General features: G+C 41.6%; 1 protein-coding gene and 1 pseudogene across 4 annotated transcripts in view; both read left to right on the top strand.

The window, feature by feature from the left end:
* The window catches only part of CRIM1 (cysteine rich transmembrane BMP regulator 1), a 202468-nt gene that overhangs the window by 105900 nt on the left and 71144 nt on the right, over nt 1-25424 (top strand). For all 4 annotated transcript variants that reach the window (XM_053587500.1, XM_053587501.1, XM_053587502.1 and 1 more), the window contains 3 exons: nt 7287-7408; nt 21560-21742; nt 23945-24142. In XM_053587500.1, the coding sequence (XP_053443475.1) occupies nt 7287-7408; nt 21560-21742; nt 23945-24142 (503 nt within the window). The remainder of the gene's footprint in view (nt 1-7286; nt 7409-21559; nt 21743-23944; nt 24143-25424) is intronic.
* Nucleotides 10862-19359, top strand: LOC128583351 (muskelin-like; annotated as a pseudogene).

Genomic DNA, 25424 nt, shown 5'->3' on the forward strand with positions numbered 1-25424 from the left:
CCTGGGATCAAGTGATTCTCTTGCCTCAGTCTCCCAAAAAGCTGGGACTACAGGTGCCCACCACAATACCCGGCTATTTTTTGGTTGCAGTTGTCATTATTGTTTAGCAGGCCCAGGCCAGGCTTGAACCCGCCAGCCTTAGTATATGTGGCTGGCGCCCTACTCACTGAGCTACGGGCACCAATCCATGACTCCTTTATCAGTAATACCACTAATATTAAGAAATGCAAAGGAATCTTTTATCTACTTGGCCTTGATTTCCTTCCTTCTACGGGAGCATATCCTTTCATTCCTCCCCCCAGACAAAAATGAAGTGTAACAGTAACAATGACAACAAAAAGCCAAGTGATTCTACTCACCTCTGTGGAGGGGTGAAGAATGCGCCATTTCTGGTTAACAGGTCGCAGCTTGCTGTAGACAGGGGAGGGGCAGCTACCAGGAGAAGAGTGGGATCCTCAGAGCCAGGCCACACTTGCCAGGGCTAGAGCACGTTTCAGTGCTTCAGACAAGGAAATGCAAGGGGATCATGCAGGAAATAAGCTAGAGAAAGGGTGAGGGAAAAGTTTAGAGAACGGTAAATCTCTCACAGTGAGACATGAGGAAAACTATTGAGGCGAAAGAACTTCCCTAGGGAGGAGGAGTTGTTTTCCATGGGACAGTTGGACACTCAGATGGGAAACCTATTTCTTCCTAGATACTTTTTTGCAGTCTTTTTTCCTAAACTTACACATTCCTGGAAAGAGGAAAGAGGTTTAATCAGCAGAAAGATACTGCATCAAATTTAATTAAACTCAAAGCTACTTTTTATGGCCTAGAACTGTGTTTTATGTGTCATTATGATTCCCATCCCTGATAAGCTCTTTTGTTAATACACTGTGGAATCCTAGTCACACAAGTGCTTTGCCATTTTAATTCCTCGTTTATCCTCGTCTCCTGACTAATAGAGACCACCCCTGTCCCCTGTAAATGGTAGTTTTTGATTCATGGATGGGGATGTTTCTCTTTTTAAAGGGCTCAAGCACTCCGTTTCCATGTGGAATAAATCCGATATGGGAAGAAATAGTTTCCAGAGGGCCTCACTGACTTGTTCTCCAGGATACAGGCAAAGATAAAGATCTGCTGGGAGCAGATGAAGAGTCTGATGACTTGGCTGCTTCTGCGTTTCCTCCTTTGCAGAAGGAGCTCACTGTAGGGGAATGTTAGGATAACATCTGTGCTGTGCGGCCGGGGGCAGGTTTCCGGGGCATTCCTGTTCTTGCCGAAAGGACTGGAGGCGTGGCAAGGAGAACCCCTCTCCCGTAGTCTCCTTGAGCTTCATCCTTTAAAGTTTCTCTGTTTATTCTGGTAAAACAAACTCTTAATTCTTCAGTTTAGGTACGAAGGGTCTAAACACGCCTAGTGACAAGGAGCCATGTGCAGCCAGCATGTTCTTCTCTTGCATTGCTTAGTCTTCCATAGTAGGAAGAAAAAAGTCACAGATGCATAACTATTATTCACCCCCAGGAGGCACAGAAATGTCACTAAGAAGGCTTCGGGGCAAAGGTTCCGTGTTGAGCTGGGCCTGATGGTGGAGGTACTTGGAGACGAGGAAGGGGGCTGAGTCTGGGGTGTAAGATCAGCGATGTGCCCCTAGGACAGGGTACAGCCAAACAGAAGCAACAGAAGAGGTTATAGGGGTGGGAATGGCAGTAATAGAAGCAGGGGCTTTTACAGTTAGGAGAAAACTTCTCAGGATCCACCGACTCTCTTTTATGGATGAGGAAACCTGGCCTCGAGGAGCTGGAGTGGCTTGCTTATGTCACACATTTTTCTGGCAGGTGATGCTATCGGACAGATAAATAAGAAAGTTGTACTTTTCTTCCCACATGGTGTCTTTCACTCCTAAATGGTGGTATTCAGGCAGGAAGGAGTCTTTGAAAATGATGGAGAGCAAGTACTAACAACCATCATCCTCATTAAAATGTTAAAACTAGTTGTACTTGTTTTTTCCCAGTGTTAAGCGCAAATTAAGCTATGACCACCCAGACCCTGCACATCTGGGCATGAGGAGGTCCTCAGAAACTGGATTCTAGATCCCCTTTGCTGGAATCTTCTACAGGGCTTATTCTGGAGCCCCTCCCCAAACTTGCAGAAAAAACAGTACATGAGTATGGTACCCTGGTGTATGCATTTTAACCAAATTTCATAGTCTTTCTTTTCACATACTAATTTTGAAAGGCATTGCATCTATAAGATCTCAGTGTAAAATGTATAAAAATAAAAAGCATAAAAACAACGCATGCTGTGACCCCAGACTTAACAGCTATGGGGAAAAAAATGTGTATTCCCGATTATTTGGATTCCTTTATCATTCTTTGCTATTATTATTATCATTTATAAGACAAGTAAGGCATTCCCCCTCCCCACAGGAATCCACAGGAGAAACAGTATGATTTTTATTTATGAGCAAGTATACTGAACCAATTAGATACCATAAAGAAGGGAGTTTTTTTTTTTTTTTTTGACCATGGAAGACCTTGTAGAGTGGGTGATCTTAAGGGCTGTGGAAAATCCACCAGGGACAAAGTGAGGCAGGGCGCTGAGGCTAGGTGGCAGGAATAGTGAGGGGTGGAGGTGGGGGAATGCAGTGAACGGCAGGCCACAGTTGTCTCTGTAGACTGTAGGTTGTATGGAGGAACCAGTAGAACATGAAAACTAAAAGACAGGTAGAGACCAGACTTGGGAGCACCTTGTAAGTTATGCCCAGGAGCTGGGACACTGACCCTTTGGCCTGCCTGGGATTCTCCATGTAGACGGAAGGGAAGGAGTTAGAGCAGACTCCTGCCTGGCCCAGGGAGCCAGCAGCCTGGGCCTTCTAAGGAGGTGAGTGCCCTCTAGGGGTTTAGTTGATTTTTGAGGGCCCTTGTCATCATGCACAGGCACTCTGAAGCCCCAGATGAATCCATTACCTGCTTGAGGAACAAAACACAGCTTAACCAAGTCGCACCTGGCTGCAGCTGTGATTACATTATGCAAAAATGTATTAATATAGTGTCTTGATTGATTATTATCTTAATACTGAGGATAACAGTAGAGGCTTGATTTTTTTTTTTTTCTGGTAATTTGCAAATGCAGGTCGCTTCTTGTTTGAAGTTAAAAAGCCCTTGGCCCACATACTGTATGATGCCATGTATGTGAACTGTCCAGAAGAGGCACGTCTATAGAGAAAGAACGTAAATTAGTGGTTGTTGGGGCATCAGAGGGGGGAAGGGAGTGACGTGAGTAGGCACAGCACTTCTTTTCCAGGTGATGAAAATGTTTGAAACTAGACATCAGTGATGGTTGTACAACCCTGTGAATATAAAAGCATTGAATTATAATGCGTGTTACGATATGTGAATTATATCTCAGGAAAGCTGTTCTTTTTTTAGCCCATAGCACTTCTACTCAAGGTGTCACGTAAATTGCTCTGCCTGGGTGGACTCTGAGCTCACAGCATAGAAATCTTAGTGCTGTGCTTGTCACTTTCTTTGGCATTTTTGTTTTGTTTCTTTAATGTACCACCCCTCTTCTTCATCTCCAGCACTGTGTCATTTAAGAAATATTTACATGATGACTGTACATGATAGATACAAAAAGAGCTTGTGGGAAGAGGAGTACTCAGGTCCACTACAGAACACAGCAAGAGGAGACCAGTCAAGAAAAGGGCCGTGTTGGGGGTTCAGAGAAGGAACCGTTATGTGAGGTTGGGCTAGAAAGGCAGGCAGGAACAGGGACATGCAGGAGCCGCAGGGCGGGCCGTGCAGACATGGCAAAGGGAGGGCTTAGCTGGAGAATAAGAGTATGACAGTAGCATAGAAAAATGAAGGGGAACACGGGGAGACGGAATTGGGAATTGGAGATGTGGACTCCAGAGTGTTGCATGCGAGGCTAAGAAAGTGACATAGGAAATGAGGAGTAATTGAAGATTTTTGACGATGAAAGTCTAGCAGCCAAGCCTTAGGATGGGAGAGGCAGAGCCTTGGGTGAGACCGGACTAGACCTGGAAACTGGGGCGGGGGCTGCAGAGGTGAGCGGTAGGTGGTGAGGCATTTGCTGTGTTGGTTCGCTTCTTCTGCCCCCGATCTGTGTGCGTTCGCCTTTCCTGTGCTTGCTCCTTTTCCAGGGATGGGGGCAAAGGGTAAGGAGATGATGGGGGTGTGGAGAATGGAAGCGAGGAGAAGGAAGGTGCCTCTGGCTTCAGTTCTGCCGCTGAGCATTTCCTCTTCATGACTCAGTGGAAGGGAATCCAGTCTCTCCTTGTGGAAAACACGGAGAACAGGAAGCTCTATTTAATCTCTGGTCAGTTGATTCAACTGTGTGCTTTCCCTGTTCACATCGGTAAAAGGAAAGAATACCTACCAGCAGTGGACATAAACCAAAGAGTCCGGAACCATCTTACTGCTGTTAAACGACCTGGGGCTCCTGCAGTGTGTAGGGAGAACACATGTACTGGGCAAATAGGGATCCTCCTGGGGCCCCTTTTGTTACCTGCCAGAGTGAAAGTAGACATACCTATCAGAAAGTAACTTACGTGACTTGTATTATGTTGGACTGTATGGAAGGGCTGCTTGTCTCTCTAACTTGCAAAAACGGTGGTTTCATGAGTTTTTAAATTAATTGATAGCTACCAGATAGATGTCTGACCAGAGCCTAGATTTTCACCTTTTGTATTTCTTTCATTAGCTGCTTCTTCATGCAGGTGCTAATTTCAACTGTGAGAAGTGAAAAGATGGCAGCTTGCAGGGAGGGCTTATAAGGGAGAAGCAGACGGGTTGGGGGCAGGGGCCAGGAGTACCCTGCTCCCCAGAACAGGAACTCTGAATCCTCGGCTCCTAATTACGCAGTCATTCTAAGTTTAGAAGTAGGATTTCCATGTGGCGCGTTCTCCTTTCCTGGTTGGATTAATAGGCAGTTGTGTGCAGGTTCAGGTCTTCTGCAGTATGCTGGAGCCAACCTGTAATTGTCTCTGGGAAAATAATAGCGATATTTAAATGTTGGGAAAGTGGTTGAAAATAGAAGGGAAAGCAGGCTTACGGGAGACTTAGTCTGAATTAGTATGAATCCTGACACTGAGAGCCCAGCACATAAGTTCACATATGTGTTAAGTGAAGGTCACTGAAGTGTTGAAGGACGACACCCTAAGAGGTATTTTTTGGTTGATCGTATGCTCTTTGGTGTTTAGGACGATCACCTGGAACATGTCAGTAGGCAAGAATGTGAATTGTAGGAGATGTGTAAGAAGGGGTCAATCTGCTGTCCTCGTGGGATGTCTCCTCTATAACCACAGCTGGGTGTTGGAATCGGGGTGGGGCCTCTCAATACTCTAACCTCATTCATCTGTAAACTCTTAAGAGCCTGTAAGTTACAAAGAGTACCATGTGCCCTAAACGTAAACAATATAATCGCACAGCAATATGACATGTGCTTACAACTGCAGTGACTGGGCACACAAGCATGAGAGAGAATGGGCTGATTTTACCAGGCACTAAAGGGCTGTACTCATCCCTAGAAGGTGATCGCCCTGCAGGAATATAGACTTTGAATTGATAGCATCCAACTCTGCTCGCACAAAACAGGCAAATGTCCATTTTAAACCATAGGCAGAAATACTATTGCAGCAAAACTTTACTTGTCCAACCCTCTGTCCTCTGAGAAATCTAATTGTCGCCCCACATGGAAGAACCCTGAAAGGGCCTGCCTTGCGGGGAGGATAAGTGGGTCATTCACACCTTTCCAGTGGTTTTAATAGTCGTTGGTGCAAATTTTTTTTTTTTTTTTTTGAGATAGAGTCGAGTCTTACTTTGTCGCTGTCAGTAGAGTGCTGTGCTGTCATAGCTCACAGCAACCTCAAACTCTTGGGCTCAGGTGATTCTCTTGCCTCAGCCTCCCAAGTAGCTGGGACGACAGGCGCCCACCACAACGCCCAGCTATTTTTAGAGACAAGGTTTCACTCTGGCTTAGGCTGATCTGAGGCAGTCCATCTGCCTCGGCCTCCCAGAGTGCTAGGACTGGTGCAGATTTTAACTTGAATTCATTTTCTTTCTACTTCCATGGTTAATTATAAATGTAATTAGATCTCTGGGCCTGATGATGGAGGTACTTATGGACTATAAGCATATTTTAATTTATTAAAGATCAAAAAAACAGTAGGTGAACAAACCAATTATTTAAATAAGAAGAGGGGAAAACAGAATCAGTGCATTAATAGTTCTTCCCTGCTGGGAACGTCACCTCCCCTCTCTTTGGCCCCTACTGTACATAAATACCCATGTATTTCCTGCCCGGATGTCTGTTTTTAGGATGCCCTAAGTTTTTCACTCCTGTAACCTGGGAACTCCCTCTTCATCCTCTCACCCTCTGACCCATACTTCTCTCCCCAGGGGGATCCAGGGCACAGGCCTGGCTGCTGCTCCCATGTGTCGTCCCAGGTGTACGTGCGGACACACAGCCATCCTGAGTTCCTCATTTCCAGCCTCCTGTTTACAACGTTTTGTCTCCTCTACTTTTACCTGCCCTGTTCCCCAGCTCTCTCTGTTTAGGCGAGTTTTGTAGCAGTGTTGAAGTTAAGGGTGAGAGCACAGCTCAGCCAGCTTGCAGTTCCTTGAACACTTCACCCATGCAGTTAGAAGATCCAAAAAGTTAAGACTCGCAGCTTCCAGGATAGTTGTCATAAAGTCCATCTGCTGAAGATTGTACCCTCTCTTTATAAAGAGTTCTGCCTTCAATCTCTTCCATTGTTTACAGTTATAAATTAAGTGTTGCTAAAGATGAGGGTGCTACTAGAGACAGTCACACTGATAATCTGATAATCATTGAAACAAGAGCCAAAACATCTCCGAAAAACACCTCAGCATCAATAGCAGCAAAGCAGCACCAGGGGTGTTTCCCCACAGGAGTGCGGGTTCTGTTTTGTTCTGTCGTAGCCCACGGAAGCAGCATCTATTTGCAACCTAACTCAGCGTACGCATTCTGAGTCAGCCAGAAAATTTTTGTGCTATGCTCGATACCAGTCTGCTTAAGCAAGAAATGATGTAACTAGTTTTAGAAATATTTCTGTCAAAATCATGAAAGTTAAATATTGGGGCATATGTGAAGTAGACGAGCCCAAACTCCTCCCGCTCCCCATTACCCAGCAACACCAGATAAAGGAGCCGAGGTTGCACAGAGCAGATGCTTGGCCGCAGCCACTCCCACCATTTGTGGTCTCCGGACTTCCATGTTGTTGTTTATTCATGGGGTTTTCCTTCCCTTTTCTTTGGTTTCAGATGCGAGTGTCTCTCTGGCTTATGTGGTTTCCCCGTGTGTGAGGTGGGATCCACTCCCCGCATAGTCTCTCGTGGAGATGGGACACCTGGAAAGTGCTGTGATGTCTTTGAATGTGTTAATGGTACGTGGGGTTTCTCTTGTTCTCAGAGAGTGTACATTTGTGGAGGAGGAGGAGGGAGGGTTCAATTTAGCTGCTTTTGCCTTTTACAAAGCAGGGAATACACTCAGGAACTTGCTGAAAGGCACTCGGAAAGGGTTGTCTAAGCTCTGAAAGTGCAGTAAAGACAGGTCGGGAATGAACCATCATTCCACCCATTAGAGAGAGAATGTTGGAAATGCAATAGCAGGTTGCACATAGCTGTCATCCTCTGCTGTATTTCCGAATTTCAGAAATCTTGAGATTTTAGGAAAAGGGTCCTGGAGGGTGACCACACTCCTCCTGCAGTCACTCAGCAGCCCGTCCCCTGGCTGTCAGGAGGGGATCTGGCTAAAACCAGGCTGGAGCTGCCACCCTTTGGGATGGGAATGGCATTGCTCGTCTAATTTAGCGTTTCTCTGCTTAGAAAGAACACTTTGGACCGTGGTTGGTCATTGGTCTCGGCCTGTTTTAGGCTTGACCCTGGAGGCCCAGAAATAGCATTCTTTGGTCACAAGATTGCTTCAGAACGAATCTGCCTCTCCTTTTCACCTTTCACGGGGGAGTTTGGTGTTTGGTGACTTGGCATTTATTGAATTTATTCACTAGTGGTGGGAATATTTCTTCACCAGAACATTCAGGAAAAATAAAAGAAGAACACTCAAACCAGTTAGACATCAACAGTTGTACAGAGCCCTGCTTAGTCAAGGCACATGCAGGAAAGTGGAGATGAATTTGGATAAATATACCAAAATTACACATACAGAATTATCCATATCACCTACTGCCTGTAAGAATTCAGACTTCAGAAGGTTTCCTGCCCTCCTGCCCAGGCCCTGCCACCCCATCAGGAAGCTTATTAAGTTGAAGTCGAGTCCCATTTGGTTACGCCCTCAGATTTCTACTCCAGTGGCCACCTGTTTGTACCTTTGAAAGAAATGCTTAGCAGTATGGCTTTGTGGTTGAGGGAGAACACGGATAGAACCTCAGCTTGAAAATTGGTTCCTCCACTTACCAGCTGTGTTACTTTGAGGAAACTGCTTGATCCTCCTAGGCCTTAGTTTCTACATCTGTAAAATGAAGTGAATTACAGTCAGTTAAATGAGCTATTATTATGTGAAGCACCTGGAACTGTACTTCACATGGAAATAGTCTTTAGTATCCTGTGTACCCTCCTTGTGTCACATTCAGAGACACAGTTTGGGGTGTGGGGGAGGGGGACAGTAAGGTTGAACGTCCTGACTTACAGACTTTATAAAGACAGCATATAGCAAAGGGTGTTGGAAAAGCTCCCTTACAGACTTTATAAAGACAGCATATAGGAAAGGGTGTGGGAAAAGCTCCACGTGCTTAATTGTCCTCTCATTGCTTCTGCCACCTCCGTTGTCATTTAGCCAGCAGTAAGGCCTGTTAAATAGCAGATGACCAAGCAGACCTTTCCCTGGCACCACTGCAGTTTAGTTTATTGTAGGCAACACTCGGTGACTACTCAACTTGGACCATTTGAGATAGAAATAGTTACTGCTCAGGTTCCCAGCTTCTTGGACATGCTTCCTTCCAACACTCATTGCTCTGTAAATGTTTACTGTCATGGCCTGTCTCTGCTCTAGAATGTGAACTGTCCACCACGTACATCTTTGTGTGGGTTTACCCCATATCTACCTCACAGAAGGCATCTGGGCATTGTTAAGTGAGTGATCTGATTCTGTCACCTTAGTTCCCTCTGAAAAGGTCTGTTAAACACTAGCCCATGGAAGGGTGACTTTGTAGGAATCCTCCATCTTTTACTATCCTATGCTTTAATCTTAAGTCATTTGTCTGCTGGAAATACCACTTCTGTAGGTGGTCATAAGGTATGTTGTTGTTTCTTTTTTTTTTTTTTCCCCCAATTACGTATTTTTTTTTATTACGTCATATATACTATAGATCATGAATACAGGTATGCTTTTGTGGGATTCAGTGTGTTGAATATGAGGAATAAGAGTACCTTTCTTCTCACCTTGCCACTTGGTTCTAGAAACTCAGGAATCACACTTCTTTTACGGGGACATTGATTTTCCTTCTCACTCCAATCCGATGTGCCTCAGGCTGCTAATAGCTGCACCCCACCCCACCCCACCCCCTCGGTGGCCTTGGCATCACTCTTCAGAGCCTGATTCTGTTTATAGCCACTTTTTGTAGAGCCCTGACTTGAAGAGTAGGATTTGCTGTCTGCTAAGAGGAAACATTGAGTTGACAGAGCGCAGTTACTGCGTTTCTGGTGGTTGCGTCTTTCTTGTCACCATAAACTTGTGGGGTGATCTTTGTTTTGTTTCTCGTCTCGTCTCTCTGTTGTTAATGTTAGTCACTGGCTGTAGAAGGGACTGGAAACTAATGAGGACTCAGAATCCTTCAGAATGTTTTTAAGAGCATTCTGTCTCAAAGCTTATATTTTACTTTTAACAAAAAGTATGTACTTATTCACATATGTGAACATAGATTTGTATATATATAAAAATATATTTGCCACCCAGTGTCCTGGAGGAATCTTGCTATTGTCATAATGTCACCAGCAGAAGATAGTGCGTATCAAATATTCATTATCGTCACTTAGAAAAGCAGAGGTCTGTTTTTACACGTGTGTACATACTTTTACATATATGTATATACATATACACATACCTGTACGTAGAACCTCTATCAGCTGACCACCCAAGGGACTGTAACAAACCGGTCAGCCTATGGAGGGGGTCACCATAGGAACTAGGCCTGCTGTACTGTATATGTGGTGCATGTCCAGTCTGTAAAAATTAGGTCACCTATAGGAAGTGGTCAATGTAGGGAGGTGGTCCACTATGGAGGTTCTGCTATGTGTGTGTATATACTTATCTACAGAGAATTTGAAGCAACTTTACAGCGAGAACAGATTCAATAACATAGTAGTAAAATATTAATGGGAAAAGAGAATCACAGCCATAGAGTGGTAAGAAAAAGTTGAAAGTGAAAATCAAACAGACAGTACCCATAGGTATGCAGGCCATAAGTGTCTATGTAGTTGCCAGAGTTAAACATCAGATTAGGCCCCCAGCTTCCTGGCCATAGAAGTCAAAAAGGAGACACTATTCTTAGTAAAGCATCACAAGAATGGAGAAGCAAGAATCCTATGTACTCAATTTTGATATGAGGACAATTGATGACAATTAAGGTTATGGGGGGGGGGGGAGCAGAAAGAGGGAAGGAGGGAGGGGTATGGGGCCTTGGTGTGTGTCACACTTCATGGGGGCAAGAAATGATTGCAAGAGGGACTTTACCTAACAATTGCAATCAGTGTAACCTGGCTTATTGTGCCCTCAATGAATCCCCAACAATAAAAAAAAAAAGGAGATAGGGTCACATATACAATTTTTGTTTTCAGAGAAAAAGTGCTTTCTGTACAGAGCAACTCTCTTTCTAAAGGAGATGGAAATGAAAAAAACGCTGAGTCCTGAAGCTGATCTTGTGCTCAATGGCTTTAACACCACAAACGCAGAAGCAGGTTTCCCATGGTAGTTCTTCTCAATTAAACACAAAAGCAAATATTAAAAAGCAGCTCCATGAAAGCAGTTCCCAAAGATCGGCTTGACACAGCCAGGCTCTGGCTGCCTAGAGCCTTGTCTCTCAATCTGAGAAATTCTCAATATGGCAGAATGGATTCAAAGACCCCAGTTCAGGAGACAGTGGGTTAGATGTTAACGTAACCGACCCCACGTGCAGAAATGGTGATGGCATGGCAGCGCACAGTTATGCTGCCGTCTGCACGAGCGTGGTATTTTTTAAGATAGCCATTGAAGTGAAAACACAAGATTCAAAAATGTTCACACGGAATTTGAAAACTCCTGAGTTCTGAAAATACTAGCCTGGATGGAAAGATAGAACATTCTCAATATATATTATTTCTCTTTGCAGTTTTTGTTTTGTTCTGTTTTTGTTTTTTTGTGAAGGGATGGGAGACCTACGATTCAGATTATGACAGTTTGTTTTGTGACCTACATTCTCTGACAAGAGACAAAAGTAGAACTTCTGAGATGCTGGCTGAGAACCCTGTTGTTCAGAGACCACAGGAACAGGTGGCATGATGGAGTTCCTTTTATGTAAACTTAGAAGTTGTCAAAATCATAGCCTAGAAGCATGCCCTCCCAAACAGTGTTGAAAAATCCTGTACCTCTTTGAAGAAACAGTTCTATATCGGCTCTGGCCCATAAATAAATGTTTTGTCAGCGATCAGCGAGAGCTGGGGGAGGGGAGGCTCTACTTTTAGATAGGTATGTCTTCTCCATTTTATCACACATCTCCTATTTTCTGACACACAGCCCACCTCTCTTATTCCAGAAAGCCTTTGGTTTGAAATCCTAGGCAAAGAATGTGGAAGTGATGATTTGATTTCTTAGATGTGATTGGTTATCCAATGTATATGCACAAACATCTAGGTAAAATAGAATATCTCGATTAAAGTCTTGCAGACAATAACTGATTCTTTTGGTGTGACTGACTTACAAAATGTTCCTCAAGTAAATGAATTAGTCTGCAGTATTGTTGGCTATAAGCTGGGTGAAACATCGGAAATATTTTTAGCTTTATAATATTTAACTCTCAGCCGTTTGTTGTGATAACATAGTTAGCAGAACCAGGTATATGCTGAGGCTACTTCACATTCAGAGCTCTAAGCGTCAGGGTAAAAGAGAAGCATCTTCCTCTTCCCAGTGGTCCCAGGACCAGTGGTAGATGGGGCAGGGTAGGAGTGTCGCTTGTATGTGGCAGGACTAGCCAAAGGCAATTTCTGGTAGTGATGAAGTAAGTTCAGACAAAAGGGAACAGAATACAACTTAGCTTGTGTTCACAGCCTGTTGTGTGAAATCTCTGTCAACACACTGTCCTTGCCGTACTCTGATTCTTGCAGTATAAAATGCAGATGTTAACCAGGCTGACATAGCACAGCCCTTCTACAGGAAAAAAAAAAAAATTATTTGGACATCGTCACACAAGTGTCGTCCCAGCTACTTGGGAGGCTGAGGCAGGAGGATCCCTTGAGCCCAGGAATTTGAGGTTACAGTGAGCTGTGATCACACTACTATACTCTGGCCTAGGCGACAGAGCAAGACCCTATGTCATTTAAAAAAAAAAAAAAAGATTTTAAATGAACACAAATAGCTAAGAGTCTTTATTATAGTCATGCCGCCCACCCAATAATTAGTTCTTGTTTTATTCCGACATATGTGAAGGGTTAATAAAAATTAGAAGTTATCCTACATTGGCCCTGACAAAATTTTTCTCAGATGTTAACACAAAAAAATTCACTGTTTAATGGGGAGCCATGACCAGAGTTGGTGCTCCTCACATAAAATTTTGGCCTAGAGAATTCAGACGCTGTAGGCTATTAATAAGAAAATGGGTATACAAAACATGTATTTAAGGACCCACTGCACATAGCAGTTATGCCCAGTGATATTTCTAGAGGGTTAGTGTCTTCTCATGATGGAGAGAAGCTGGCACTGGGAAAGCAGTTCTCCATTGAGTGTGTGTTTATTGAGCACCCCTCATAATACTGAGGCCTTAATTAAACTAATTTGTGTGAGACTGGTCCAGTCTTTTGCAGTCCTTTATATAAGGATTATTCCCGTTCTTTGTCCTGAAATAGGGTTTGTTTGGTGACACTTTACCACCATAGAATAAGCCAGTTGAAACAACCCAAAGTATTTTAGCCTCCTGATTCTTAATACTGAGCCATTTATTATGACAGTATAGCTAGCAGGCCTCAATATATTGAGGCTCATCCACAGTCACAGCTATAACAACATGCCATCAGGATAATTCATACATTAAAGTTAAGACATGGGATTTTAAAATATTCACACAGAACTCAACAATTCCTGAGTTTTAAAAACACTATCCTGGATAAATAGATGGAAATAACATCCGCCTTCGGTATTCTCCTTTAAGTTTGGTTTTATTTTTTTTTTGGTGGAGGAATGTGAGAAGCCGCATGTAGAAACTGCAGCAAGTTTTCCAGAAGATTTTAGTGAAGATCATTGAGGAAGCTGGCTGCACTAAACAACAGACTCTCAGTGTAGATGACAAACAGCCCTATAGCTGGACAAGAGAAGTCAGTGCCTGACTTGAAAGCACCAAAGGACAGGCTGACTCTCTTGTTAGGGGCTAATGAAGCTGGTGACTTCAAGTTGAAGCCACTGCTCATTTATCTAAATTCCAAAATTTGAATTCAGAGCATTGAAAATTATGGGAAATCTTTTATACCTGTGATTAAACAACAAACCCTGGGTGAGAGGATATCTGTTTTACAGCATGGTTTGCTGAATATTTTAAGACCACTGTTGAGAACTGCTGCTCAGAAAAAAAGATTCCTTTCATAATATTATTGTTCATTGACAGTGTACCTGGTCACTCAAGAGCTCTGATGGAAATGTATTAATGTAGATTAATGTGGATTTCATACTTGCTAACATAGCATCCTTTCTGTAGCCCATGGATCAAGGAGTCATTTTGACTTTCAAGTCATCTTATTTCAGAAATAACATTTTGTAAGGCTATAGCTGCCACAGATAGTGATTCCTCTGATGTGTCTGGGCAAAATCAATTGAGAACCTTCTGGAAAGGGTTCATCCTTCTAGTTCCCATTAAGAACATTTGTAATTCATAGGAGGAGGTCAAAATATAAACACTAACAGGACAAAATTAATTCTAACCCTGATGGATGACTTTGAGAGGTTCAAGATGCCAGTGGAGGAACTCACTACAGATGTGGTGGAAATAGCAAGAGAATTAGAAGTGGAACCTAACTGGGTATAGTGGCTCATGCCTGTAACCAATGCAGGAGGATCACCTGAGGCCAGGAATTCCAGACCAGCCCAGGCACCATAGTGAGACCCCCCCAACTCTATGAAATATTAAAAAAATTATAACTGGGCATGGTGGCACATGCTTACAGTCCCACCTATTCAGGAGACTAAAGCAGGATGATCCCTTCAGCCTAGGAGTTTGAGGTTACAGTGAGCTATGATCTTGCCACTGCTCTCCAGTCCTGGTGACAGAGCGAGAGCCTATATCCAAGTAAGTTAGATACTGATAGATACGATTTGATATAATACAGTACAGTGTGGAACGTGAGGATACGAGTGAAAAGTAGCGTTGTCATGATAAAACTTCAATGGTTGAGGAGTTGCTGCTTCTTAGGGATGAGCAAAGAAATGGAATCTACTGAGATTGAGTCTACTGCTGGTGAAGACTGTGAAAAATTATTGAAACGACAGCAAAGGATTCAGAATATTATTTAAACTTAATTGATAAAGCAGCAGGGTTTGAGAGGATTGCCTCCAGTTTTGATGGAACTTCTACTGTGGGGAAAATGCTATCAAACAGCATTGTATGATATAGAGAAATCTTTCATGAAAGGAGGAATCAAAGTGTCAAACTTTGTTGTTAGGTTGTTTTAAGAAATTGCCTCAGTCATCCCCATCTTCAGTAATCACCACCCTGATTGGTCAGCAGCTCTCAACATTGAGGCAAGACCTCTCAGCAAAAAGATTGAGACTTGCTGAAGGCTCAGATGATTGCTAGCATTTTTTAGCAATAAAGTATTTTTAAATTGAGGTATGCTTCGCATTTTTTTAGACATAATGTTATTGCACACTTAATAGGGTAAATGTAATTTTTATATGCATTGGGAAGCCCTTAGTATGACTTGCTTTATTGTAATACTTGCTTTATTGTGGCGGTCTGGATCCAAATCTCAATATCTCCAAAGCATGTGCCTACCAGCAGCTGCCAATCAGTGTAATTTGGTAGGTGGTAACTATTAGTAGTTAATAGTCTATATCATAAGGCTCTTTTTTAGGAGTTCTGAAATATAAAGAGGGAGAGGATGATTCCAGAACTTGGAAACATAAAATTTAATTTCGTAGACACAAAACACATACAAAAGTAACCAAAAAGATACTTTTGTGCACCACTACATTGAGAAGTACCACTTACATAACAAACTGTTTCTTTGAAATATTTTCCTTTTCCATATCCACTTAATTACATCATCTTCTTGTAGAGCTCATGGCAATCTCCACACTGTTGTGAAAGTTGTATCTATCTCTGAGAGGTGAAGAAGTAATTGGTCATTGATCCTCAAAGACCACAGGTAGCTTTTTTAACATGCACTTTCCTGAAGAGCCTTTATAAATTTTTCTCAGCATCAAACAGATTTCCGTGTGTGTGTGTGTAATTTTTTTTTTTTTTTTTAACCTAAAGGACTGATTGTGTTTTCTGAGCTACATTTTTTGGGACTCGCCATGTTTCAAAATTCTCCTCCCTTACTCATGGAGCTGTAGCTAGTAAAACCTCTCTGCCCCAGGCCTCTTGCCAGTCCCAACCCCGGCCCCTGCAGCTCTGCACACCTCACCATAAAAGCACCTCCACCTGGAGCAGTGTCATTCATAACCAGAATCTTCCCTCCTCACCAGATGGTAGATGTGGTTGATTAACTCAACCAAGTAATTACTGTTGATGGGTTTGTAAAAATTTTTTGAGTTTGAAAACATGGTCAACATTTTGTTAGAGTACAGTATTTTGCCTCACTCCATAGCCTGCAAGTTTGATTTATAGAAACACTGAATTGTCTACATTTTTTTGTTACTTATGGTCTAGTTGCACAGTTCCCTTCCAATCCCAACTAAGGTTAGCAGCAGTGTGTTGGACAAAAGTGTATAGAAGAATTTGGGCTGTAAAAAGAAAACTTTTTTAACATCAGTTTTCTGAATGGTTATTACACTAAGCACTAAGGACAGAGCTTCAAGCACATTTCCTGCATGTGCACACGTACAATCACCATTCCTCTCACACAACTTGTGACTTCAGCCCAGTGCCTAAAATCTTGAAATTTAACTTTCTTCATTGAAAAAAATGAATATTAATATTGGTTCTGTCATTTTAGTGAGGTTGTGAGGAAATCAAATGAAAAAGTAATTGTCCTTAAATACAATATAAATGTATATATACTCAGAATGCAGTGAAAAGTGTCTGAAAGCATTTTAGACATGCAAAGCGACAGTCTAAGAAATCATTTGGGGTCAGACAGAGGAGCCCATGAAAGATGTGAACATCATCATTCAGCCTTTTCTACCTGACTGAACAGGCCTCATCAGCTCAGGAGAACTTATCTTTAGCTTAGGAGTCCTTTTTTTATCCTTGAGACTGTGAACACCACCTACAGGCATTCAAATGAGATGTTCGCTTGGTGCAAATGACTCTTTTGGGGGTTGTTCATTTTGCAAACAAAAACTTGAGGACACATGCCACTGTTACCTGGCTTGCGTCTTTAAGCATCATATGCTTCGCTCTCAATATTTTTCACAGTTGTGCCTGAAATGATTTGTACAAATAGTGGAAACTAAAACGAACTTGGGCAAATTAAGAAACCAAAGAACATCTAACAACCCACTGTGTTCTGTAATGATTATTGCGATGTTCCCCACCTCAACTGGCACGTTTCATTTCTGAGTGTTCCAAAGTCAAAGGGTTAAATAGCTTTACAAACACATGGCATACGGTTCACCAGTTTAATTTGTAGAATCCAGTTATTTTTAGTATATCCAGAGTTGTGCAGTCATCACCACAGTCAGTGTTACAACATTTTCATCAACCCCCCCACACACACAAAAAGAAAACCTTCTGAACCCATGAACAGTCATAACCTCATGTTCCGCCAGTGCCCCCAGCACTGAGCAGTCACTAGTCTGTCTCTACTGATAGGCCTGTTATGTGTATTTCGCATGAATCATATAACACGTGATTCTTGATGGCTGGCTTCTTTCGCTTAGCATGTTTTCAAGGTCCATTCATGTTGTAGCACATATCAGAACTTCATTCTGCTTGATGGACAAACATTATTTTATTGGATATGCCACTTTTGTTTATCCATACATCACTTAATGGACATTTTTTTGGCTATTGTGCTACTATGAATGCTTGTGCACAAGTTTTTATTCCTCTAAAGTGTATACCTAGGAGTAGAGTTGCTTGCTCATATGGTAATTCTGCTTTTAATACTTTGAGGAAATCCCAGCTATTTTCCAGAGCAGCTATACTTTCATGATCTCACTAGCAGGATATGAAAATTTCAATTTCTCTATGCCCTCATCAACACCTCCCCACCTTTTTGATTATAGGCATCTAGTGGATCTGAAATGGTGTCTCGTTGTGGCTTCGATTTGCATCCCCTAATGACTTACAAGGTTGAATGTCTTTTATGTGTTTGTTGGCCATTTCTATGTCTTATTTGGAAAAATGTCTTTAAAAATGTTTACCCATTTTTTAACTGAGTTTTTTTTTTTTGTTGAGTTAAAGAGTTCTGAATACAGGTGTTCATTTGTTTTTTTAATCAGATAATGTGATTGTAATTTTCTCTTGATCTTTGAGTTCTCATTTTACTTTCTTGATGGTTTCCTTGGAAGAGCAAAGTAGGTGAAGTCCAGTTTATCTGTTTTTCTTTTGTTGCTTATGTGTTTAGCATCATATCTAAGAAACCATCGACTGATCTAAGGTCACAAAGATTTACCCCTGTGCTTTATTCTAAGATCTCTATAATTGTAGCCAGCACATTTGAATTGTAGCTCTATGATGCATTTTGAGTTAATTTTTATATATGGTATATGATATAGGGGGTACAGCTTCCTTCTTTTGATAGTTGCCCCAGCACCATTTGTTGAAAAGGCTGTTTTCCACATTGAATTGTCTTGACTCCCTTGTGAAAAGTCAATAAATGTTATAGCCTATTTCTGAACTCTTAATTCCACTGAAATACATATACATATATATAGGTACAAATATCAGTGGGTTGTTTGCTTTCAACTGCCAGTGTCAAACCTGGAAACTTCTTCGAGAGGACTTCTGTAATGCTGGGCCTGAGGACATCCAGTCTCAGATAGGACACTTCATGCTGTTCCACTCAAAAACATCATTGCTTGTATGTATTTGGTGGCCAGCGATCAAAGACCTACTTGAATGATTTCTTTAGTTATGATGTGGACTTTGATCATGTAGACATAATATCAGATGGCACCAAGAAAGACTCTGGGATGGTTCCAATGACAGGATTTACACAGCAACTATTGATCCAGAACTGAATGAAATGCATGTTTTATCTGGACTCAGCAAAGATAAGGAAAGAGGGAAGAAAACACCAGCAGTTCATTCTGGATTTATGACGTTGTGAGGAATAGTTGGTCTTGCACCTGTAAGAATGATCAGGCTGCAAAGGATAATCCAAGTAAAAGTCTTCAAGAAGAAGAACCATGTCCCAAGATTTGCCCATCAGCTTGTATATGATGAGCTACACAAGGTTCATTATTTGTTTGGTGGAAATCCGGGAAAATCTTGCTCTCCAAAGATGAGAGTAGATGACTTCTGGTCACTGAAGTTGTGTAGACCTTCAAAAGATTATTGAGGCATTGTAAGTACCTCATAAGAAAACACAGGTTTAAAGAAAAGGCCCAGTTGGATCCCCTTAATGCTCTGAAATATTTGCAAAATGATCTTTATATAACTGTGGATCATTCAGACCCAGAAGAGATGAAAGATTTTCAGCTCCTAGCATCAGCTCTGTTCAAATCTGGTTCAGATTTTATAGCTCTAGGCTTTTTGGGTGTGGATCACACCTGTGCTTTGACCCCTTAGTAAATTTCTTTCCTGACAGCATGACTCCTCCTAAAGGCAACCTGGTAGACCTCACACCACTGTAACTGAAGAATCACTGGACACAGAAATGGACACGTCTTTCAGTCTTTTGGATCACAACTCTGTTGACCAACAGTTGAGCTGCCATATTGAGGACTGCACCAGAGTTCTCAGGGATCTTTACCATCACAAATTTTAATCCTCTTCCTTCATACCTGACCTCAATCCCATTCTCCTCATCCCATTTCTAAAGTAGGCTAATAAAGTGAAATTGGTATACTTTTCATTTAAAAAAAAAAAACAAGGAAGGGTGAGTTCTCTAACTTTTTTCTCTTTTTGAAGATTATTTTGGCAATTTGGGGTTTATTTTCAAATGAATTTTTGGATCTGCTTATCAATTTCTTACAGAAGAGTCAGCTAGGATTTTGATAGGAATTTTTGATTGCATTGCATATGTAGATCAATTTAGAGAATAGTTGTATCTTAACAGTATTGTCTTCCAATCCATGAACATAGGTCATCTTTCCATAGGCTTTGTAAATTTCTTTCAACTGTGTTTTCTCTTTTTCAGAGTGTAAGTTTCGCACTTACTTTGTTTTATTCCTAGGTATTTTGTTCTCTTTGATATTATTGAGAATGGGATTTTCTTAACTTCATTTACTGATCATCGTTAGGGTATGGAAACATAGTTTGGGGGGATTGCAGTTGTACACTATAAACTTGTTGAACTTATTTTTATGTTCTGATAGTTTTTTAGGGTATTCTTTAGAATGTTTTATATGTAATGTCATGTCATCTGCAATTAGAGATAGTTTTACTTTATTCTTTCAAGCTGGATGCTTTTTATTTATTTTTCTTCCCTAATTTCCCTGGCTAGAACTTCCACTACAATTTTGAATTAAAGTGGTGAGAGGGGCTATCATTGTCTTGTTCTTGATTTTAGGGGGAATGCATTTAGTTTTCCGCATTTAGCAATGGGGGCCTTTTGTAAATGCTGTTTATCGAGATGCAGAAGTTCCCTTCTATTCCTAGTTGGTTGAGGTTTTTTTTTATCATGAAGGAATATCAGATTCTGTCAAATGCAGAAAACTCTGTTGAGATGATTATGTGGTTTTTATTCTTTATGTTATTGACATATCATGTTACTACATTAATTGACTTTTTAGATTTTAAACCAACCTTGCATTCTGGGAATAGTTCTGACTTAGTCATGGTATATAATCCTGTTTATATGTTGCTGGATGTGTTGAAGATTTCTGCATCTACATGCATAAGAGATACTAATCTGTAGTTCTGTTTTCTGGTGATAACTTTGTCTGATGGGAGTTATTTTAAATCAACCAAAATTAAAGATAAAGAACAAACTTAGGGACAGTCTTTCAGGGGAGAGGCATGTTTAAAAATCATTGGTATGGCTGGGTGTGGTGGCTCACACTTGTAATCCTAGCATTTTGGGAAGCAGAGATAGGAGCCTCACATAGTAATACCTCATCTCTACCAAAAGAGAGAGAGAGAGGCAGAAAAGAAGGAGGGGTTAGATTAGCTGGGCATGGTGGCATGTACCTGTAGTCTCAGCTACTTCAGAGGATGAAGCAGGAGGATCACTTACTTGAGCCCAGCAGTTTTGAGGCTGCAGTGAGCTATGATGACACCATGGCACTCTAGTGAGGGAAACAGAACGAGACCCAGTTTCAAAAAAAAAATTTTTTTTTTTGTATCATGATGCAAGGTCTAAATATTAGATTATGAGTTCTTAGCAGAATATAACCTTGAAATGCAATGGAAAGCACAGATTTTTTTTAGTTGAAGAGCTATTGTTGTTGCTTCTGTCATTTGCTATATGTGTGACTTTGAGTGCAAATTTCCTCACTTCTAAACTCAGCATAACAATATCTACATCAGAGTTTGTTATTGGGATTAAGTGAGGTAATACATGTAGAAAGTGTTTTGTTGTAGGCCAAACACTATTAAAATCATAGACTTTTAAACCAGACAGAAAAAAAGAATTTAAGAGAGAACCTTGGAAGAACAGAACATTACCACTTCCAAAAAGGCCTAAATAAATTTTTTGAGGCAGAACAAAAGCTAATGTGAAGGCAGGATCATTCATTTGAAGTAGAGAATGATTTAACAAAACAAATAGAATCTGCTTAAAGCACATACCAGATGTGTTAGTTTCATGGTCATAAAGTTTAGCTTTATTTGGGGTGGTAGGTTTTGCTAAGGGGAATTTCAATTCCTTGTTGTAAACAGGATAACAGTGTGTTTTGTTTGTTTTACTTTGCTTTTTGCTTCTGTCATGTAAAGTTATATTGAGTTAGTAAATTTCCATCAGTTATAACCTCCTGCTATTAGAATCTTCTCGAAGCCGTTTGAAAAACATTAAAGGACACCACTCAAGAATGACTTCAAATGTACCTTGTTTGTTTTAACTCCTCTTAGAAACAAAGCCAGCCTGCGTCTTCAACAACGTGGAATATTATGATGGAGACATGTTTCGAATGGACAACTGTCTCTTCTGTCGGTGCCAAGGGGGCGTGTCCATCTGCTTCACTGCCCAGTGTGGTGAGCTGAACTGCGAGAGGTACTATGTGCCCGAAGGGGAATGCTGCCCAGTGTGTGAAGGTAAGGAAAGGTGCTCGTTAAAGATTAACACGAGCATCCCTGCTACAGAGTTTTAGTATCAAAATTGACCTAATTTAGTCTCCCCCAAAAGTAGAAGAATGTTGAAGTTCCTTTTTTATGATACCGTGGTCTACATTTTGGAATGTTGATGATGCCAGATAGAGTGTGCGGAGACGCTTCCCCAAGGGAAGCTGTGCTCTGGGTATCGACTGGGTCACCTCTTTCCGCAGGCTAACGTGAGAGTTCCCAGAGTTCCTTTCTGTGCCTGCCCTGCGGTTCTCACAGTTCATTAGCAAGTCCCGGGGCAAAGCTTTGTCTTCACTCTGACATTGGAATTCCCCACCTGCTCTGCTTGCTTTGCTCTGCCTGGCCAAGATAGGATGGGCTTTGTCACTGACAGTCTCAGCCAGTCAGCCCAGAGAGGGACCCCCCTCCCACCTCCTTAAAGTTAGAAGAGGGGGTTGTGCTGTGGTCAGGTGGTAACAGCAGCTTCAGGCCCAGGCAGGTGTCAGATGTGACCTTTGGGGACTTTCTCTGTATTCCCCTCTTCTCTCCAAGAAGTAACATTTCCATGTTCCTCTACTAAGCTGTATCTTCACTTCCCTGATATTCATAAATAATAAATATCTTAGAACGGTGCCTCTATCATTCACTGTAACCCACAGGTTTTAAAGATTAGGACACTGAAGTTCAGAAAAGTAAAGCCACTTGCCTGAGTTTGCAGTGAGGCCAGGAATGATACTCCTGTGTCTGGCTGTGGCTGTGGCTTTTTCCTCACCACACAACAGTTTTCCCCAGAGAAGATCACGTGACCATTTTGTCTTCCCTGGGCCACACATCTCAGTCTGAAGTCTCCTACCCGGAGTCTGCATACAAAGTGAGAGGGTCCATACTTCCTTCTGTTTATTCTTAAAGTCCTTTTAGTGTTTGAGCTGTATTTGCTACATAATACTAAAGATCAGAAAATGTTCCCAGCCTAACATTGATCAGTTATTCATAACAATGGGACCTTTTCCCTATTAGAAATTATTTTAGCCAACACAGGAAAAAATAGTCTACTTTTTTAGGTGTCACTTAAGACTAAAAAAAAAATCCATTAAACTTTTAAGCTGATGATAGTTTCTGAAACCACGTAGCAGCTGGTGGTGTAAAAACATAGATATGAACCTCTGTGTGATAGTTGTAATGAGTTGTCTGGGAATGGATCCAGTTAGGTCTCACTTCCTAGAATTCAGATCTAGCCTCAAAGTAGAAATGAAGTGTTTAGCATAATATTGTTTATAAAGGAATTTATGAAGTCTTATCTAGTACAGGTTTGTTGGCCACTTCCATCACTGGCAGATTGCCTTTCTAAAGCTGTGACTGCATTATTTTAAATTTTGACTTTCTAACTTTCTTACAATGCCCTATTACCTCCTTAGAATAAAGATGACCAAACTCTTAAAATTATCTAGACTGTTCTCCCAACACAGCAGTGTGTGTGAAGCCAGTTTTTATGTATTTCTGAGAAAGAAAATTGAGTAATTTAGTTGCTTTCAATCTAGGGATACTCAGAGACTTGGCATGCAGTATTTGTATCCTTGTCAATAAAGTCAGTAAACAATTTTTTTACAGTAGTGGCTGCTGCTTAGCTGCCCAGCTATGTGAAGAAAGCCAGCTTAAGATCACAGCCTTCCTCCAAGGCACAGTGACCCGTGGTACATCTAAACAGGCTTATCGTGAATAAGGCCACAGTAAGGGCCAGGGGTCTGTGAGACCTAGTTCAGTTGGTCCTGGAAATATCAGTAGTATTCTAAATTAGATGAGACAGTATTTCTTCTGCTTCCCAGGTAGTGAAATCTAGGTGTGATGATCGTTTAAGTCAACAAGTCTGAAGGCATTAAAATGATCCCTGCTTTCTAATTATCTATCCACTAAGCTTTCCAGCTTTATGGATTGGTGACACCTGCACATGGGTTTTTAGGCCACAGATCCTCTTCCCTGACTACTGTGTCAGATGAGTAGTAACATTTGGTACAACATCTGCTTTTGCTCGTACCCCTGGGGAAACCTCATGCGACCCCATGCTTCTTTTGATCACAGTTGGAACAGAACTGCTAATGACTAAAACCCAGAGAAAAGAAAAATGTCTCTAGCTACATACAGGCAGAGGTAAGACTCAGAATGTGCTCACTCTTACTTTAAACTCGTGTTTTAATTTAGATCCAGTGTATCCTTTTAACAACCCTGCGGGCTGCTATGCCAATGGCCAGATCCGCGCCCACGGAGACCGGTGGCGGGAAGACGACTGTACGTTCTGCCAGTGTATCAATGGAGAGCCTCACTGTGTTGCGACAGCCTGTGGACAGAGCTGCATGCACCCTGTGAAAGTGCCCGGGGAGTGCTGCCCCGTGTGTGAAGGTAAAACAGATTCTAATGAGTCCCTGGTGAACGTCTCCTGTCGGAGATGCTGCTACCAGTATGTTCTTGTTTGTTTGTTTTATTTTTATTTCCTCAGGCATAATGTCTGCTTCATGCTGTTACCAGTTGCAGACGAATTTATTATACAGCCCAAGCTAATCATTTGGGGGAAACATTGCACATTTAAAATGAGAATAGTGTGGTCTTTATTTTGCCATTGCAAATATGCTTATTTGAGTACAGTGTAAGAATACATTTTAATTCAGTTCACTTCAAGCCTAATTAGCATCCAGAGGTCAACACAGTGAAATAAAATTGGAAATAAGACCCATGGCTCAAGCATAGACAGCATTGTTTAACGGGGGATGCTTCCATAAGCCCAAGGGTCCTGGCAACTTGAAGGAAAAACTGGAGCCATCAAAGGCAGTTTGCATGGCCGGATGGCTACTCTTTGAGCACCCTGCTTCTGTCATCACGATGACTGTGGTTTTGCAGTTCCTTTAATACTTTGCTTAGGTCTTACTTGCCTACCGTTGCTACTTTTCTTCCTGTTCAATGCAGAGAAGCCAGAGGCACCCTGTACTTATTTTTCTCTTCCACCCCCGTTCTAGTTTATTTCCTCCGTCCTGGGAGGATTCTTTACGTACTTACTCATATCAGTCCTCATCTTCTCTCCGTGTCTGTTAGTACAGACCAGAGATTGAATATTTTATACTGACATTTTCAGTAAAGAGTATCAATCATAAGACGCACATTTGCAGAGTAAAATGAACTAACGTGGGTCAAAAAGTATTCCAAGCTGAAGATGGATCCTTCCAGAATTTTTTTGAGGCAGATATTAAAAACCTGAATTTTCCAGAAAGTGAATTAAGTACCCTGCATCTTTCAAGTATCAAGAAGTCTTTTGCTTCTATCTAAATGTTTTCAAACTCAGACTTCAGAGTTTTTCTGACAAGGCTCCCTTAACTTCTGAGGTGTTAGACTTATTAACAACCTTAAAAGTCATATACATATTTAAGCTGGAAGACTCTAGTTCTACTGACATCACCAATTTCCTCACCATTACTCTACTCAGAGTGCAGCTGCCACGCTCCAAACCTTATAGCTTCCGGATGACCGATTTTGTAGAATTCACTCACCATCTCGTACATGCACTCCTCCTGTCTCCTAAAGGTAGGATTTGATTCAGTGCTGAGAAAAGGAGTGTGTAGAAATGCGTAGAATGGTTGCACAGTTGGCTTTACGGAATAGGGTGAACAGGTGTAGTCTTGCTGAACAGATA

The sequence above is a fragment of the Nycticebus coucang genome, chromosome 4 (assembly GCF_027406575.1).
Source record: "Nycticebus coucang isolate mNycCou1 chromosome 4, mNycCou1.pri, whole genome shotgun sequence".
Classification (NCBI taxonomy): domain Eukaryota; kingdom Metazoa; phylum Chordata; class Mammalia; order Primates; family Lorisidae; genus Nycticebus; species Nycticebus coucang.